Source organism: Micropterus dolomieu, linkage group LG23 (assembly GCF_021292245.1).
Source record: "Micropterus dolomieu isolate WLL.071019.BEF.003 ecotype Adirondacks linkage group LG23, ASM2129224v1, whole genome shotgun sequence".
NCBI classification, from domain to species: Eukaryota; Metazoa; Chordata; class Actinopteri; order Centrarchiformes; family Centrarchidae; genus Micropterus; species Micropterus dolomieu.
The window spans coordinates 13,385,195-13,405,046 of NC_060172.1; the positions used below are offsets into that span (position 1 = coordinate 13,385,195).

General features: G+C 39.2%; 2 protein-coding genes across 3 annotated transcripts; one reads left to right on the forward strand and one right to left on the reverse strand.

Moving 5' to 3' along the window:
- The first annotated feature begins 825 nt into the window (after nucleotides 1–825).
- cdkn2aipnl (CDKN2A interacting protein N-terminal like) lies at nucleotides 826–2,840 on the forward strand. The gene is made up of 3 exons (XM_046038932.1): nucleotides 826–1,095; nucleotides 2,236–2,341; nucleotides 2,426–2,840. Exons 1-3 carry the CDS (start codon nucleotides 884–886, stop codon nucleotides 2,432–2,434), a joined length of 327 nt encoding a protein of 108 aa, XP_045894888.1. The 5' UTR covers nucleotides 826–883; the 3' UTR covers nucleotides 2,435–2,840.
- A 372-nt stretch (nucleotides 2,841–3,212) lies between these two features.
- On the reverse strand, nucleotides 3,213–19,039 carry ube2b (ubiquitin-conjugating enzyme E2B (RAD6 homolog)). Of its 2 annotated transcripts, XM_046038931.1 has the most exons (7): nucleotides 18,931–19,039; nucleotides 18,583–18,609; nucleotides 8,206–8,286; nucleotides 7,409–7,434; nucleotides 6,116–6,205; nucleotides 5,386–5,474; nucleotides 3,213–5,048 (listed from the first exon to the last, which is right to left on the reverse strand). In XM_046038931.1, exons 3-7 carry the CDS (start codon nucleotides 8,229–8,231, stop codon nucleotides 4,920–4,922), a joined length of 360 nt encoding a protein of 119 aa, XP_045894887.1. In that variant the 5' UTR covers nucleotides 8,232–8,286; nucleotides 18,583–18,609; nucleotides 18,931–19,039; the 3' UTR covers nucleotides 3,213–4,919. The 2 variants fall into 2 exon arrangements, with proteins under 2 accessions (XP_045894887.1, XP_045894886.1); XM_046038930.1 differs by lacking the exons at nucleotides 18,583–18,609; nucleotides 18,931–19,039 and adding an exon at nucleotides 11,661–11,872.
- Nucleotides 19,040–19,852: the final 813 nt, after the last annotated feature.

The window sequence follows — 19,852 nt, forward strand, 5'->3', positions numbered from 1 at the left end:
GGAAACAGGAGTCCCCTGCAGTTTCCAGTTAGCCTGTGTTGCTCAGTGGCAGCATTAAAGGCAGTGAAGGGCTACTACTTTATTTTCAACAGACTACAACATTGAAATAGGCCTTTTTAGGTAGGTGATAGACACAGTAAGGAAAGCACGGGTGTTTTTAATAACATTAATGATGGCTGTATTTCATTTCTGTGAGCCAGTTCTTGGGTCCAGCAATTGTGCACGCTCGCTCACTATCTGTCTTACTGGGACACTTAAATGGAACTGAGGCTTCGATAAAAGTATTAATTCCACCCGTGTTTTTCCTGCTATGACAAGTCAAAATGTCTGCTGTGAAAAATGTCTACTATTCAGCCATGACACTACCATGTCAACATTACCTTTACTTTTTTGTCATTCAAGTTTTCATTCTTTTGTTCATTTTGACATTATACAAAAATATAATTATATTTTGCCCTGCGATGGACTGGGGACCTGTCCAGGGTGTACCCCGCCTTTCGCCCAATGTAAGCTGGGATTGGCTCCAGCCCCCCGCAACCCTGTACGCAGGATACACGGTTGACAATGGATGGATAGATGGAAGAAGTTTTTGCCTCTTCAGCATGACTTTGTAATTAATTCCAATGGTCTGTTATGTTTTATATATATTTTTATATTACTGTATCAATATGATTAAATAACATGTTGCACCTTTAACTATTTTAATCCAACTGAGTAAACCCAATAACCGGTAAGACCCTCTGCAGACGGTATTTCAGGTCAGTAGCTCTCGGTTCCACCGCTGCGTGGCGCTGTTTGGAGCACGCTAATCTGAAAACCAACTTCCGAGACCTGCTTCGCAGACACGAAGTTGACTTCCTTGACTCGGCCGGAGAAAAGCAAGATGTCTACTATGGACGTGGATGATTTTATTCAACAAAACAGAGCTCTGGCCGACCAGGTAGAAACGTATCGAGGTTATTGGGAGAGTGAGAAACACTGGCAGGGCAGGAGGGAGTTCATCCTGCGGAACATAAACGACTTCCAACTCGAGCAGCTGGACCACCTGCTCTCCCTCTCCATGGTCTGGGCCAACAACGTCTTCCTCGGCTGTCGGTACGTAAACACAACGTGTCTTCATGACCGTCGCAGGTTGGTATAAATGCTCCCTTATCGGACGAACAGGTCTTTGTGAGATACAAACCGCTCCACAGCCGGTAAAACTCCCTCAGTCCAGGATGTTTATTTACCAATACTGTTGCAGAGATTATGCTCGACTTCAAACGGTAAATCTTAACGTTACATATTTGCCAAACGCATCAATTACTCCTCATACGTCATGCAACAGTTTGGCGTAGTGTTTGACATTACTTCTGATAAGTCACAATACTCGCCTTTGTGTGGTTTGTCCATGAATGTTTTCAGCTGCAGAATCTTCTTCGTCTCATTGTAAACTCAGAATGGGCTCAGTGCTGCCCCCCCTGTTCGTAAAATGGTAAACAAATTGACTGTACTTGTTTTCCCTCAAATCAAACAGCTGATGATGAGCTAATAACCGCCCCTTTTAAAATAGCATCCTTATATGATATGTGGCCAATTGCCTTTGGCCAGTCCTAAATCTAGATTTAAAGTTTTGTACGTAGCTTTATCAGTACTCTAAAAACACCAAAGTACAAATGTTTCATGGTATAATGCAGAATATAGCAACCACCACATTTAAAAATTTTTTAAAGTGCATACATGGATTTAGTGTTGCAACTAATGATTGTTTTCATATCAATTCATCTGTTGATGAGTTTTTAGAAATAATAGTTTGGCCAATTAAATGTCAGAAAGGAGTAAGCATTGTCTATCAAAATTCCTTAAGTGCAAGGTGTTGTCTTCAGGTTGCTTGCTTCATCTGACCAGCAGTCCAAAATCATTTTTTTTATTTACTATTACTTAAGACAAAGGAAATCAGCCCATCCTCTCAATTGAGAAACTGGATGTTGGAAATGTTTGTAATGTGTGCTTGAGATATGACAGTCAATCATCACAATAGTCTCAGATTAATTTCCGGTCAATGAATCAGTTAATCGTTTCAGCTCTAAAATGTTTTATTATCAAAATTCTAATCTATTCATTAATCTATAAGCATTTAAAGCAATATTTGTATTATGTTGTGTTTTTCAGTACATGATGAACCACAGATTAATTATAGATGCTGAATAATTGCGGGTCAATATATTGATAGAACATGTCTTTCACTAATGGCAGGTATGGCACAGAGCTCCTGGAGAAAGTGAAGGAAATGGCCGAAGGCATCGTGGTGGAGGATGCACCAGTTTTCAAGACAAGAGATGAGATTATTAAGAAGCAACAGGTACATCTGTGGACACAAACACACACACACAGATCTGTTGACAGAGAAGATTTCTTCATGTATTTCCTCTATTTTCCATCACAGGGTCGATGACCGGCTCAGTTGTTTCATCCCTTCTGGTTGTCGGATCAAGACTGATGGGACTCGGCTGTTGTGTACATACAGGCTGTGCTTGTAAAGAGTCAGACCACATTTCACATGGTTTTACAATCCTACACTGTTTATTATGGATGTGATGAAAGTGTAAACATCAAATCTTTATTTTAAATCAAAAACAGAAATACTGTGTCAACTCACATTTTTAGCATTTAATTGTATGGCAACAGCGAAGATGCTTTTGTCTGTGTGGAAGCTTAACCGCTCATCTATTTTAACACCACTGTTTTAGTTTTTTACAAGTGTACTATGTTTTTAGTAGGTTTTTTTTTAATAAATACAGATGAAAGATGACACTGGATCTTGTCCATATGTCTCTGCCTAATAAAGGACTTGTATTTTCTATTCTTTGTTTACATCAGTCTTAAGGTTTAAGACAAAGACAGATCATAGTAATTCTGTACTGTTGGGGGGGTTGTAAGTAAACAATTTAGGGCATAACATTTCTGCCATACAAATTTAAAGGAGCTGTAATAAAAATACTGTGTGGATGGGGCTAGGATATTGGCTTCAAAAGAGGTACATAATAAAGTGGGGTTTTAACAATAAGTCACATGTAGGTCTGACCAACTCTTGACAAGCTGAAGTCTTGCTTCTTAATTACTCATTTTCATAGTCTCACCATTGTTACAACATAATGACATGCTGTGGATAACATCATTAGTGGGAGCTCTTCTAAACACAGCAAGAACAAACCAAAAGCAAAAAAACTTTGTCAAAGTCTGAAAAATGTGTTTTATTATGTTTATACAGCATATTGTTATAAGTATACATTGTTTTGTTTAATTCACAAAATGTTAAGATATCCCTTCTGCTTTTTAGGTGACAAGTCACTAGCCACGATATGACTTTTAATGTCTCGGAAAAGAGGAGCTCTGTTTTATGATGACCATTTTCCATGGATTATTTAGCTGGAGTTATGCAGAGTTAAGTGATAAATTTATACTCAAGTGGTCTTTTAATTGGGTATCACAAAAACAGGCATGTATACAACTTAAGCCTTTGGAAAAACAGTTGGTGTCACACTGTTGAAACAGCAGTTTGCTCCGTCAATCCTCTTAACCGCTCTCATTTAGAGCTAAACACTGGACAGCGCTTCTTTTATCCTCTGTTTATTTGTTAATTTGTGTGTCGTGGTTTCATTTTAAGAGAAGGATCAAAAGCGCTGACAATTCATGCTGACACGCGTCACAGGCAACAAAGCATTTGAAAGTGATTTACGTTCTGTGGCGGGAGAAATTAGGAGGGGAAAAAAAAAAACATGGGCGCGAGCCCAAGATGAGCTGTCAGGAGGGGGAGCGGAGAACAGTTCAACTTTTAAAACACAGCTCTGCATTTATCTACTACTTTCACTTGCTACCTCTGTCGCTCAATTCCTGTTAGCCATTAATGAAAATGATATAGCACCACCATTCAAGAAAATGTGTTAGTACAAGCACTGTTGAATTCCTATGCTCTACATACATTGTGACAACACTTAAAGAAGGACACTGGGACAAAGGATAAATGAGAAGACTGACTCACTTAAGGACAATTAATGCTGATTGAAATGAATTCATTTCCTTGCTTCAGCTGGGATTCTCACATCCTTTTCAACTTACACTGTACTCCACTTTGAGACCCACAGTCCAAGTTTATCCTGTCTCATTCCTGGTGTTAATATTTACTTTCTCATATCACCCTCGCTCCAATATCATCCTCTACCTTGGAGCAGAAAAGATTAAAATAAAAAGCTCAGAGCTGCCTAGCCAGGGAGCCCTGATTCATCAGTGTAAGGGAGACTTGGCGCTGTTGCAGCCTGTGACGTCTGTGAGCCCAAACCTACAGTGTCTCTTAAAATAAGAGAAACGCTGGCACAGATCAGGGATTATTCTGTCTCAGCTGCATCTGTGGCTGACTTGTGAAGAATAATGACAATACCGACTCAACTTTTAAAACAATGCCGGTTACGGTCATGAACCTGCACTTTCCAAACAGCCAAGTTGTGTGCACGCCAGAAGACATTACAAAAAAGAAAAGAAAAAGGAAAAATTCAAAAAGAAGGAAAACAAATCTGTAAAACTCAAACACTAACAGCATCAATCCAACCAAACAACAAAGATATATTACAAATTCTGTTAGCAATAACTTATTTCACATCATGCAATGAAAAAAGTAAAATTAAGGACAAGAAACACAAATAAGATTGATTTCCCCTCCCTCGTTTTCCTCCAATGTATTGGCAAGCAAGTTAATGTCCATTCTGATTTGGTTGTTCTCAGGATCCTTTTTTATTCTTCCTTTTTTTCAGGGTGGCACTTGAGTTCTTCTGATATATAGTTGCTGTTTTTTTCTTTTCTTGATGAGGTAAAAATGAAAGACTGGAGTACTGGGATGATGAAGAGAGAGTGATGGAAAGGAAGGGATGAAGAGCTAGGCAAGCTCAGACATCCACCCAGCTCTGCTCCACAATGGCCGTCACCCTCTTCTCGTACTCCCTCTTGTTTTCCTGATAGAGCTGTGCAGCCTGACTGTTAGCCGGGCTGTTGGGATTTGGCTCGTCCAGCAACGACTGCAGAAAATGGGAGAAAAGTGATGAAAATATCCAGATGGGATCGTGACCCCAAGGTTAAGAACCACTGCTCTATACAATACAATGTATATACAGTAAAATGTAGGTCACATGGATTTATGCATATGCTATTGAGGAATATTATTTCATGTTTTTCCCTCCCTTGGGAACAGAAAACTTTCAAATAAGAGAAAATATATCCAAAATATTTCGATCAGGTCAATGATGACATGAACTGAAGCAAGTGCAAGTAAAACGTTACAAAATTAAACAAAAAATAAATGAAGACTGTGATGGACTCAGTGTTCTTAGTGTAAAGGCAGTCAAAGCAACCAACCTGGATGGAGGTGAGTATGGACGACACATCGTATGTGGGGCTCCAGCGGTTCTGAAGGATGTCTAAACATATACTGCCGTCTGCGTAAACTGTTAAACAGAGAGAGAACACATTCAAGCTTCAGAGCACAAAGGGCAACATCACAACAACACGTACGTCTCAGTGGCAGTATCACCAACATACATTTCTCTACATTTAGTAAAGACTGAATGTACAACAAATGCTTTTAGGAGACAGTTAAGCTAGCAGTATACTCCAAATGATACACGAATATGCCGTGTTCTCACATTGCAGTTGACTACAGCACTGTGGGAAAAAACACTGCAAGTCCCCAGGAGCTTATGATCTGGTGGAATCAGCAAATACAACACACAAAATGAAACAATAAAACATGCAGCCCAAAGAACTTGTACTCTACTTCTTATAGTTAATCGCCAGCCTCACTGATTTAACCTACTACATTAATTTGACTTATGGACTCGGAAAGGAGATGAAAGGAAGGAAGCTGCCTGAATGAGGAGGAAAGGAGAACTTGCTGGGATAATGGAGGCACAAACTGTGCAAAATGGGCTTCATCTAAAATCCAAACATTTTGTACTTGATACCCAAATAAAAGTAAAACTAAACTATAGTTATGAATAAAGAGAGAGCAGACATGTATTTCTATTTTCAAAACACGGTCTGAATCAATGAATATGGTTGAGTGTGTGAGGGCAGCTGTACTGCTTACCATTTGGGTGAAACATTCTGGAGACAAACCGAACTGTGGGAGGCTTGTTTGGGTACTCCTCTGAAAACTCTATCAGCAGCTTAAATGTTCCTGCAGAGAGACGGAGGAAGAGTGGGGTGGGGGCGCACACAAGTCATTTTGTGAGGAGAATACATATGTGAAGGGCAAAGGGGTGTGGGGGGGGGCAGAGAAAGCAAGAGAAACAATTACGTTACTAAAAATATATAGCCAGTACGACTAGAAAGAGAAGCTATTCCTTCACTGAGGCAGAGATGTCGACTCTGCAGGCTAAAAGGAGAATGAAGGAGGGAGATAACTAACAGGAAAAAACAATATGCCCTGACTCAGCACTTCTCCTGCCTGACCTCATAATTACAAGCATAGAAAGTGTATGAGAACAAAAAAAGTGTGTATGTGTGCATAAGTGTGTGTCTCTTGCACAGTATGTATTACATACAGCAGAACTGAAAGTTTGCTAGCAACTGAGCACATCTAATAAATGTAAATATATTTAAAAAATGAAATATTACAACAGCTGGCACTGTCCATTTGCCTTTCCCCCATACATAGTTCAGCTAAATACAACCAAATCTAAATCTGTTTATCTTATGATACTATTATTATTATTGAAGACTAGTGTTATGTTTTTGAAGAGTGAAAACCTTTTGTAGTAGCTCATTCAATTGTCAATGACACAAATCAGTGATCAGACTTGCATTTTAAATTTGAGATTAGGTGAAAATTGTACATGTATAACTGATCAACTTTCTGATGATGTAATCATGTTATTGTAATATACATTCCTGTTGTTCAAGTTAAATCTGAGCATATTGTAATTAAAAACCATACTAAGAGTACAAAGAGTTTGGTGTACTGGCGTGTTCACAATGACAGTAGCCCTGTGTAAAATAAATGCAGCCCTCTTCATTTGAATGGAGCCAGTCTGTTGATGCAGCAGGGGTGCCAACGCAGGGGCAGCAAAGTTGAACCAGGCTCAACTTTTGCCGCAACGCGACGTCATCCAGCAAGGCGCTATGATAGCCAATCACATACATGTCGGCCCACACTCCTGGAAGATTATTTTACTGTATCACTGACCCACTGCACTGTTAAAACAATTTGAGGGCTATGTACATACAAGGCAACGATCTTCTGTAAGGTAATTACGCACAAGTCACCTTGTTATTACAAAGGGGACAAAACTTCTAGGTCTTTAAAACCTTTTTCAGACATTCCGTAATCATTTTATCTCTATTGGGGGGGCTTTATGGACAATCAAAATGGAGAACTTACCATCTTCAAACGGTGTTCCCACAGGCCTGCAGAAGGCAGAGAGAGACACAGCAATGCAATTATTTCCAAATTCCAAACATCCCCTGTGTTACAAATATGGCATAACTATTACCATCTATCCTTCAAGGACTTGCTCTACACAGACGCAAGACTCTTTATTTACTCAGCTCTTCATATCCACAGTGTCTCTGTACAAGGGGCAAATTACTGCCTACGTGTTTTACATTTCTGGCAGCTTCTCCTTTGACTTTGAATTAGGTGAGGAACTGTTAGATATTTCTATTTTTTTTCTATTTTTCTTTGTTGCTCCTTTCTAGGATTATTTGTTATTTGATGTTTTAATATTTTGCGCTTTGACTTCCATACTACTAGTATGCTATGCTCATCTCTTTTTTTTTTTTTTTTTTTTTTAACTGAAAAGAGTTTTAATAAAAAGCATGTTCTTCTGTAGTTCTCCTTTCAACTGCACTTCAAATTGTATACCAACAGATATATGAAAAAAGTCACACTGTGATTTGGTCTTTATAAAAATTCTTTCCTTTCTTCCTTGACCCATCAACTCCAGCACCAACAATGTCTCCCAACCTGTTTTAACAGCAAACACCTGCTGAGCCTCTACATGCAAATTTTCCAGACTGTTGTGTGCCACAATCAGGGCTGTAATCACAAATATTTTATTGAAAAAGCAGGAGAACGAGAATGCAAAGTGGTGGGTGGGTTGGGGGAAATCTGTGCATCACAATCTCAGTAGCACAGTTAAGACAGCAGGGCGGAGTTGGATTTAGAACATGACTCACCCAAAAATAACAGCGTTCCAAAGCATGATGTTGTTCTCTGACGGTGCACCACTCACACCAGTGGGAGGATCTTCTTGAAGTCTAGTTAGGCAGAGAGAAAGAGACACGAGGAAAAACAGACAGAGAGACAGGCAGGGAGACGGACAGAGAGAAGGAGACGGGGTAAGAGAAAGACGGGGGGAGACATGGACGGAAAGACAAGAAAAAGGAAGCAGGAAGAAAGAGAAAAGAAAAAAGGGAGACAAGGAAAAATGAGATTGAAACAAAAGAGAAGGGGGAGGCAAAAAAAAAAGCAAAAAGATAAAGGGACATTAAAAGATGAAAGATGGGGTTAAATGGGGATGGAAAAATAATTAAAAATACACATGATAAAGAATTGGGAGGGAGAGAAAGAAAGATGGCAGAGAGCGTGAGGATTTTAATTAACACCTTGCCTGCAGGATAATTATCAGTCAAAACACGAACTGGTGTATCAACATGACTTCAGCAGACAGCCAGGCTTGCAGGATCAACTGCGCATACTGCCCATCCTTCTGTCACATGTCAGTTAACATAAGCTATACCATTAACACTCATGTGAAGCACTACTGCACCATGGCTGTAACAGCATCAGTCGATCTTCACCTGAAATAACTTCTGAATAATGTTGTTCAAGCTATCTGGATAAACTACAGACAAATACTGAAAGAAAGGGAGGCACCCGGATTTTTTTCTATCAATACACGACTGTTTTGTTGCCCTCCATCGCTGATCTATATGAACCACTGAAGACCGTGCTGAAACCCATTTCATGAAAGCTCTGGTCACTCACACACAGACACGGTTCTTTTTCCAGGAAAAACTGGTGCAGAGAAAGTACATTGCAGAACGGGGTGGTTAGCAGGAGCAGTAAAGGACAGTCAATTATGTTAATTGATTGTTTACGTCACTTAGCAGGGAAAAAATGCTAACCTGTTGTTGGTTTCACTAATGTTACAATTTCATGCTTAAAAGCAGGGCTGCAACTTACGATTATTTCTTTCATGATTGATTAATCTACACTTTTCCCCCCCAATTTAATCAGTTAATCATGTAGTCAATTACATTTAAGAAAAAGTGTCAGTCAGAAAGTCTTCAAATTACTTGTTTAGCATGACCAGTCCAAAGCCCTGCAAATGTTTGGCCTTTTTCCATGATAAAAACAGTATTGTTGATCAAAAGATTTTTAAAGTTAAAAGTTAAATATTCACTACAGTTTCAAATGATTATATAAAGTTTACCTTTGGTTTTCTATTTTCAAAAAAGACGGAGAATTTACGTGACTTTGACATTTTACAAGCCCAAACTAAAATCACAGATCTATTAATCATTCATGAAAATAACCATTAGCTCCAGCTCCACATACAAAATTCCCCAGAGCTGTTTGAATGACAAGTGATCCCTCCGTGAAGTGCAATACAAAAACCCCACATCAACAACTTCATAGCAACAAAGATGTCAACAAATCAAAACATGCAGATGTCGCAGGTCAACATTTCAAATTAAGTTTCTGACAACAGCCTCTGGTTTCAGTGCGGGCTATAAAACAGGTTTCTGGGAGTTTGGGCTTTACTTACAAGGGATACAATTGCCCTGAAACTCAAGGTACAGTACTGTGTCACATTAAATGTCTTGCTTCAGATCACCAATGCATGTAGGCCAAGTCCAGAATCACCACAGACTACTTGCCTCATGCAAAAGCTGGTTTAATAAGAGCTTACACTTACATTTGTGTTTCTGTGAGTGTAGATGCATGTCCAAGTCCCTAGCTGCAGACGGACCCACTGCAATTAACCTCATTTACTGTAATCTGCTCCACTCAACTTCCCTACTAGGACTGATAGTTGCTTTATTTTACTTGGAAACTGCCACCAAGTAACAGTGCTCAAATAGCTTTAAGCATTTACTATCTTTTATCAAAGGTTGCTCCAGTTTCTCATTATCAACCCAAACCAGATTATTTTACAAACTGCTGTAAGCTATTAAAAAGATGAATCCTCCCTAAATTTTGCAGAGGAGCAATAGCGCTGAAAAAAATCTAAAAGAAACAAAAAGTGTACAATGATGTTGTTGTTGGCTTCACAATGTCAACTGCTTCTAAAAATACATTTGGAGAAGAAACGAAAGTGACACTTTACTGAATATAATCTGAAGAAATTCAGGTGGTTTCTGAACGTTCATTAAAAAAAAAAAAAAAGCCAAATTGCTTATTTAAGCAGCACAGTTCATATCCAAGGTACTGAGCCAATCACACCGAAGTGTTGCTTACCAAACACATATCTCAACAACAGGACCCATACTGTGCAAATTATTTTTGATTTACAGATCAAACAAGGGGAGGTTAGGCAATATCACACAAGGCTGAGTTCAATCAGCCAGCCACTGACACACAGGCTGATCCAGGAATGTGCCATTGTGCTTTCCTTGCCTCGGTCTGTTACAGTTTACCACCTGGGGACTGGCACAGCAGAGTAGAGTTACAGTGACACCTTATCTGCCCTGCTTCATCGGCTTTTCTTAGAAGAATAGCTTACGATCTTATTTTTCCACTGACAGGCATGTGTGTGTGTGTGTGAATGACACACAAACACAATGTAGAATGCCATATGGAGCAAGGCAACAGACTGAGGATTGCAGGTATTACAAGCTGCCCCTTGCCAGGTGTGATTCTCCCAGGACGCACAAACATATTCGTCTTCACAGCAACAAGTTTGATAATATAATCATTAAGACATGACGGGTTTTAGGATTGTTTAAATCCACTAATACTGATTTTTTAAGCATCAAGCAGATGTGCATGGCAGGATCAGGCCGTCCTATATATTGAGATGGAGCAACACCAGTGAGCCTCGCTGCTGCCATGGGGAGGATTGAAACAGTGAAATTGTAATGTTGGCTGGCTCGTTGAAATTTGCTTTTTAGCAGCAATTTAAGCCCACAGCTTGAATATGCGCGGAGTAAACAGGATAAATCCTGTCACTTAGCTTCAAACCAGGGCCATTTCAGGCAAGACAAAGGGCTTGTTGAATCGCACACAAGTATTTTGTCCAGCCCACCTCAGGTAACCTCAGCTACACCTAACGTTACCTAACGTTCAACAAACTCACTAACCAGGACAAACTGAAAGACTAACGTTATTCCCTGGGTAGAAAACACTGCATGCAAGCAAAGTGCTGTCTTTGGATATCGTCAAATGGAATTGAAAATATCCAATCGTTTATTTTTCAATCCCACAGGTTTCATGTGCAGAGACAAACCATAAAATTAACGTGTACATCACAATATCTCCAGTCAAGCTTGATATACAGTATTATCTGCACCAGTAGCTAACGCTAAGCAAAGCTAACGTTAGCTACCGACATCGGTTAACGCTGCTGCTGCTGCTGCTAACGACACAAACACAAGAGATGACTGCCAAAACGTTGCGGTAACGTTACCTTTTAAAATCTCGCATAAGCCGTCTCCTTGCCGGGGTCGACATATTCAAAATGGATTTAAAAAAAAAAAACTAAACCAGGACCATAAACCGAATACTAGCCGAAACCAAATCCGGTATTTCTTCCGCTTGTAGCCTTTTTCTTCTTCTCCCAAAACTGGCTAGCTTGCTATTTGTGGTGACGTCGGTTGCTTACAGTCACAGTGCTGGCCGCCCGAGGAGGTACAGCCCCTTTTATGTCGATGTAAAAAAATGTTCATTTAAACGCTTCTCGGATGAAATCCAACAATTTTTCTATTGGTATGTGGTATAAGATACATCTTTGTATTCATCCCAGACATCATTTGAAAAAAAAACAAAACACTACAGGCTATAGATATGCTGCAAGTCAAGCTCACTAGCAGTCTGTCATCATCCCAGAGAGGCATTTAATGTCAAGCTTTGAACTTGTGTGACATGTTGTCATTATAATGTCTGAAAATATGTAACACCCATTGTATAACATCCTAACATAAAAACACTATGGTGTTCCAATATTCATATAGGAGTCTAATGTATTTCTGTGAGCCTTTTTCTTTTTAATCTCATGCAGATAGTATTACTGTAATATCCCTCTGCAATGAAAGTCCCTGCAGTGGTATGAGTGTATGGTAATCTGGTAATTGTTCGTGGATTATAGCAAATAATATACCATCATAGGTTTTTTTATTTGTTTGTTTTTGGGTTGGTCTTTTGATAGTTACTGTTTTATCAAATGCATGTAAACACGAGATAAACATATCAGATGAGACAGGACATCCCCACTTTTGTCTCTGATCCCCTTGTGGTAACCATCCATGCCTGGGGTATCACCAATATTTAGAATTTCTACATTTCTGTAGAAATTCTGAGTGTCTGTGATAGTATTGAGTTTATAGGGACCTTATAATCATCCTATTTTTCATCTCAAATGTTAAACTGGTCTGATATAACCACAATATTCTCATAGGTAATTACAATGTGACTGTGGACCTCAGTGACTTACTGTGCACTGCATTTATCACACATATAAAGGGATATATATATATATATATATATATATATATATATATATATAGTCATTGCACATAATTATTAACTATGTCATCATGGTAACAGTGTAAATCATTTTCTAACTTTAAGAACACATACAGTGCTATGCAGGCCAGTGTATGCTTCAGTGAAAGTCAATCAAAGTTAAAACAAATTGCTCAACTCTTCTCCAGTACACCCTGCTTTTTTATTCACTTTGAGTGAGGTGTATAAAGCATGATGTTAGTGGAAAAGAGCTGTGCAACGTTTTAGTTTTAATACAGTGAACAGTTTCATTCATGCCATCAAGAAAAGTCTGTTAAAGAAGATGGCAGGTTGCATCCACCTAATACAATCACCCACCTTGACTTCTGGACTGATGACAAATGAAAATAAAAATGAATGTGCACCAGTCTAATAATCTACTCAGCAGTAAGTAGCTTACCTTAAATCTACATAATCCATCTGTAGCTAATGTACTCTGCCTGCACAGTCCTGCCTGTAAGGTGATAAACATCAAGTCAGCAAAAATATGGACTGACTTTTAAATTAAGTACAGTAACTTGGTGATGTTATGCTGCAACCTTTGGAAAATGTGATTAGACTTTACATTAGACAAATACAACTAGACAGTAGGAGCCAAATCAAGAATGACAAGCTAAAAATATCAAAACAAGAACATACTGTGTATATAGAAGAAATTTAATAAATGAAAATAAAAATGGTCTCAACCTGCCGTCAGTCCAGATAAAGATTAAAGATGAGTATTTTCATTGATGCATTTACCTTTAGAATAATTGTCTTAAGGTCCTAAAGGTTTTAGGATGAGCTCCTTAGAATCAAGGTGCTTTTTATGGATTGCTGTAGAGAAAACCTTTTCTCTCCTTTCTATTTCAGCTATTGCACAGGGAGAGGATCCCCATAGAAGGGTTAGATGTGAAAATAAAAATGTACCACATTGCAGTATAGCTACAAAACAGGTATAAGTAAGTATAAACAAGTATAGTGACTGCAGCTTTTACTTTTTCTCAGCACAAAAATCTTACTACACCACACCACATACACATGACCTACAGTGAAATACAACAAGCGCTGATGTGTTTTATAATTGTGAGAAATTAGGAAATCATTAACATATACCAAACATAAAAGAGTCAAATGTTTTTGTGCCTTCCTCTCCATCCATTCTCTCGATGTGTGATGTGTGTTTGTACAGCAGTGGTTTGTTGTTTTACAAAAATGCCAAACATTCGCCAATTCCACTGTCTCAATTGTGAGAATGTGCTGCTTTTCTTTGCCTTATGTGACAATAAACTCCATATCTTTTATTTTTGGACAGCTGGTCAAACAAAAAAAAGCACTTTGACTCTGTTCTCTCAAACTATTTTCAGACATTTAATATCCCAAACCGATCAATCAAGAAATGAATCAATGAAAATAGTCATTAGTTATGGCATTTCCATTTAAATGAATATGATGTCTTTTAATATGCATGTAAAGTATCTAGTGAGGTTACTGCAGATTTGTTCTTCTAACCAGGGCCAGTTCAGGCAGTTTACATAACTGCATTGTCTTTTTTTCTTAGACTTTTAAATGGCAGAAATTGTTGCAGAAATTGATCAAGACTAAGATTATGTGACACAGCTCAATACTGTGAGTCAAACACTCTGGTTAGAGCACCAGTCCCACCGCAGGGCTTCAGTGAAATCCCACTCAAAGCACCAGCAAATAGAACTGTCTGTTTAATCTATCTTAATAATTCTCTTGACCATTTCCAGACTGCAGCTATCAATAGACCCACCACCCTGTTAGCATTTCACTATTGAGAATGTAGGTCACACATAGACAGGGCCTGGCCGCGGTAAGTCTTTTCTGGCTCCCCCAAGAGCCAAGAATGAAAAGCATGATCTTTATGTAATGCAAAACAACTTTACATCATGTGTTGCTATCTAGGCTTATAGGGGAGGTGTATTTATGGGATTCCATCACCAGGATGAAACCTGATTTTATCATATGTGAAATAGTGAACAGGTGTTTATTCAGGGAGGTCAATGAGGACTAACAAACTAATTGTAATGGATCAGATTTTAAATCAACTATGGAGCATTATAAAAGCATACGTTTCTTGAAGTAGTTATCATTTGTTTTGTAATTATCTCTGTGGCTGCTTTGTGGAGAAAAAGGTGACCCCATATGTGTTTGTCTGTCAGAGGCTGAACAAAGGCCAAAATATGCAAGGGGAGAGTATCACTGCTGAGCTCAGGTGCTTTTAATAGAAAGCGCAGAGAAATGGGGAAATAGCATACTTTATGTACTAAGTACATATGTATATTTTAAGGAGGGTTATTATAGCGTATGAACGGTCACATGCTTTAACAACAGGATTATAATACACTGTGTTTGTGTATAAGCGCATTGAAATATGTATAGATGTTAAAATTGGTCATATTATATTTCAGAATGAAATGTAATTTGTGCCCATTTCTATTATGATCTTCTCCAGTAACACCTAAAATGATCAATGGATTTGAAATTATTGTAGTTTTCATTTACATGGTAGGCCTGCTTTTTATCAATGCAGTAAATTGTTTCATTATGTCTTCCCTACAACTGAACAGGTGCTGTCTTCATTTGAAAAATATCAGTATTTCTTTCAGCAGTCACAAAGTATGTTGGTTGAACCTTATTGTGCCTTAATGTCTGTTTCCCTCCCTTTCTTTCCCCCATGTTTTGTGGACGGAGAAGTCACTCAGGCCTTTTTACCTCACTCATCACTCTTAGTATAATAATCCATTAGTCTCCACAGAAACCCGCTGGCGGCAGGGAGATTCCACTCTGAGTGTTAGGGCGGGGCTGCAATGGAGCCATTAACGTGTACTGTGGCCATCGGGGCTAATTAGGAGCGAAGCTTTAAGATGGTACAGACTAATTGTCTCATTAGAGCTGCGATGTCTTTTTACATCTGCATGGGCGATAGTGGTAATTAAATTACACAGCTGACTGGGGGAGTGTTCGGGCAGTCGGTCAAGCCGACAGCCTGTTAGAGTGTCTCGGTCAAATTTTAGGATCTGTGAAGGGCAATGGTGCTTTCAGTTGGAGTGATGAGGTTTAAATTGATTAAAATGATGCTGTCACTGGATCTGACAAAATTAGACAACCTTTTCAGAGGATGGTATGAGAGTGAAGATTTTCAGGACTGGAGGACAGCGATAGGTGGGGGACAGGCTGTCACGGTTTGGGGGATTTGTGTACCCTATTTTGTTTTGAAGTTGTCCTTGTCTTGCTTTGCTTCCTGTGTCCTGATGTCTGTGTTTCCACCTGTGTCGAGCTGGCTGTGTTGAACATTCAGCAAATGTCCTTGTGTTTCCCAGGGTCATTTGGAATATCTACCATGTGGATTCATTGCTTATGCCATTCTGGAAACCTAGCCCCCAAGTTTCATTTGGCCTGCTAGCCTAGTCTCCAGTATGCTAGCCCGCAGCCTTCTGGCTTCCAGCTAGCTACCAGACTGCACACCAGCATTCTAGCAACTGTGGTGGGAATGAGAGTGTTCAAATAAACAGCTCAGGCAAACACTTGTCTTTCTGTGAGTTTTATTCAAGTCTTCTGCAGAAGGACTCACAGCAACACACATACGTGTGTACATGTATGCTCGAATGAGTGTGGAGAGCTCAGTGAGCCTGTTATTTATCCAGCTTTAGAGTCAATCATATCATCCCACAGAGACACGTTGTCCCTGAAGTCTGGATAACACAGAGATATTTTGACTGTTACGTTTACACAGATTCAGTGCCACATCACAGATGAGTATCCCTGAGTCCAGGGTTACATGCAATATGTTTGGAATTCCCATTACATTTACTCCCTTTTAGCATATTATGCTAACCAAACATAAGAATACAAACATTTCATGTAACCTTAGCAGTACTTGCAGAATAGGTGATTAAGTAAGTATATAAGAAATATAAGGAACAAAATGAGAATATAAGAAATATAAGGATAAAATAATTATTAAACAGATTAAACTTCACTTTCTTCCCCTCTGAAAGATAGGTTGTAGCCTCAACCTATCTTCATCCGAGAGCTCTTGCTGAGAGACTCAGCTGGCTAGTTATCCAGACACTCAGAGACTTTGCTGGTCAGTCCTGAGATTGAACCTGGACCACTCTAGAGGCTGGCGAGGTTGGGGGTCAGGAAAGGCAGATGACCAGTGACAGTGCTGCAGGACTGATTCAGCTGGCTAGAGGGAGAGGGGATGGCGAGAGGGAGAGAACAGGCAGGTGAGGCAGTGGAGCCAGGCAAACAGGAGACTGTTTTTTTTTTTGTTTTTTTTTTAACCTAATGTCTGTATTATAGCAAATTTGTACACTGTATTTATCAACAGGATTTGAAGAGTTATATCTGTTTTACTGCTCTTTTATATTTGTATTGTTCACTTTAATCTTCTTATTGTTGTTTTTTTTTAGGTAGACAATTTTAAGATCTGTCCAGGGACAACGGATGAAAAATAGCCTTTTGGCTAATTCTAGTGCATTTGCAGCAATGTTAATTAATGTACACGGTCCCTGTCAAAAAAACTAATAAATAAATAAAATAAATAAAGCAGGCTGGATGCTAGCAGACTAGAAATTATCAGGCTGGGCTGAAGGCTTGTGGCTAGCATGCTGTAGATTTGCTGACTGTGAAGCAGCAAACTGCTCCTTCTGTGTCTGCTTCTGGGTCCACTTAAAATGAAACCTAACGTAGAGTACGGAGTACAGCTAATGTGGGACTTCCACCTGTAGAATGCTACCAACTGAGCAAACTCAGGATCCTGCTTCAGGTAGATCATGAGGGACACTAAAAAAAACTGACTCGTCACCAAAAAACCCTCTTGTGGCACTCCACAGTCATGGCAGGAAAAAGGCAGGCGGGACTGGTGACTGTCTGCTGAGTGAATCTTTGACCACATTGTTCTGTCACAACTGGTGCAAGAGGAATATAGAGGATGGACCGAAATGCTGTTCAATTACTTAACACAAAAAGACAGACAAGGGTCAAAATCAGAGAAGGCAGTCCAAACAGGCAAACAAATCTGACAAGGAGCAGGCAAGGTAAGTCCAAAACAGGCAGGTAACAGGTTCAGGTATAATGGATGAACAGAATACAGGTACGGAGGCTAGAGCGCCAAGACATGAAGCACATGGTAACATAACTTAACTAATAATCTGGGAAGGAGTGAGTGGGAATGGTCTAGCTAAGTATCTGTAGGGCTCATGAGGGAAAGTGGAAACAGGTGAGAGTGGGCGAAGTAGGTCAGGCATTTTGTTCAAAGCACGAATGTCCTCACATGTGGCTGCAGACTCATAGTCTTGTTATCAAGAAGTCTCAATTTTGGTGTTCCAGTATAAAACATTGTGTCTCATGGTGGACCACAAGATAAGGAGAGAAAATGATCTGCTAGTCATCAAAGAAACACAGGTTTTATATTATAGTTGTTACAGACACGTGGAGCTTTAAAGAGGCACAAACCCAAATGCACATCTACCACGGTCGATTACTATGAGTTGCAATTCATTACTGATGCAACAACAGGGATTTTTGCAGCAATATGTTTATACTATATGTATCTGTGAGGCATGAAATGGAGTTGCACCCAAACCTGGGTAGCAACAGAGTAGCCAAGGCAGAGAGTAATATTAAATGGTGATACACACACAAACAAGTACAGTTTACTGCTGTCGTAGCACCAGACCACAAATACAAACTGTGCAAGTTGCACCTTGTCTTCTTTCTTTTTAAGAGTCTCAATCAAGACTTTGGGCTCTGCACATCTAACGCTTGGATTATTGTTTCCGTCATGAAAAGGGGCAGTGTTTGTTTGTCTGACTCACCTCAAAGTTCTGTGGTGGTTTCATTTTCTGCAAAACAGGGCAAGAAAAAACAGAGCACGACAAAATAAGACAAAATGAGACAGAATTTTGCAGATGCATCATAAAAATGCAAAACTGAAAATATTTACTACAGCTTTGGACATGCTGAAATCACCACATGCACACATAGAGCAAAATGCAACATTGGCTAAAATATGCAGACAGAGAGAGGCAACACATTTTGATCTCAGGCAGCAATGTTTCAAAGCTTATTTCATATGAATATAGGCAGAGCACTCAGCTCAGGAGACCTGTCTTCACTGTAACTCTGAGACAGTGTGTAAAATTGCCCCTAACAAGGCTTCTTACTCTTGTTTCCAAAGTTTTCCTCAGTGTGTAGAGGATGAGCAGCCTGGACTTCCTCTTTGTCAACGCCAGATGGAGCTCAAGATATCAGATGAGAGCAGCAACCTGCTGTTGTCATGGTTTCAGGTATCCTGGAGACAAAAGACTGCATGCTAATTGGTGGAAAGAGAAAGCGAGAAATCGGTAGAGGCTGTTGCTCCTTTTTTGTTTTAAATCTGTATCTCTATATTTAGTCTGACATGTGAAAACATCACTAACATTTACACCAAAATACAAAATAAGATGAGATATATGAGTGCATAATTTGGGGAAAAAACATTTGGTTACAATGAAACCCTAGCCCTAAAAAGAAAAATATTTTAAAGTCATGGAAAATATAATGCAATGTGTGCTCTACAATGTATATATATGTGGCACATTGTTTTTAAGACATTTATCCTTAATTATTTTTGTATTTTCTGGATTGCTATATGTCCCTAAAGTGATAATAAGTGAACTTTTCTTATCTGTTGCATATGTATACATTCATATTCAAAATCTGCTATGTTCATTGTATGACTAAAAGTACTATTGAATTGAATAGCTTCCTCTCTGTAGCTATATCTCTTCAATCAGTCTCTCTCTGTCTCTCCTGATTTGGAGTTTCTCAAGGTTATGCAGAGGATAATCATTACGACTTTACAGTTCCCCTGCTGATGTAATGTTTTGTATGTCTGATAAGCTATTGTTATACAACCAGCAGTTGATTTTTGGGGGGGATGATGTCTCTCTGTCCCACCCCTTCCTGTTTTCCTCCTCCTCTCCTCTGATATTACAAACAGTATCATCACCCAACTATCCAAAACAACACATTTATCATGATCTATTTCTCGGCCACATCACAGACCAACACATATCTCTGACCAGGTTGTTTACAAGAGGGTTC

Excerpts from the sequence above, each read along its gene's own strand:
- cdkn2aipnl (XM_046038932.1), top strand. The coding sequence starts at position 884 with ATGTCTACTATGGACGTGGATGATTTTATTCAACAAAACAGAGCTCTG. Across the intron at positions 1,096-2,235 it reads AACGTCTTCCTCGGCTGTCG|GTATGGCACAGAGCTCCTGG; the intron begins GTACGTAAACAC and ends CACTAATGGCAG.
- ube2b (XM_046038930.1), bottom strand. The coding sequence starts at position 11,704 with ATGTCGACCCCGGCAAGGAGACGGCTTATGCGAGATTTTAAAAG. Across the intron at positions 8,287-11,660 it reads CTTATGCGAGATTTTAAAAG|ACTTCAAGAAGATCCTCCCA; the intron begins GTAACGTTACCG and ends CTGCCTAACTAG. Across the intron at positions 6,206-7,408 it reads GGGAACACCGTTTGAAGATG|GAACATTTAAGCTGCTGATA; the intron begins GTAAGTTCTCCA and ends GTCTCTCTGCAG.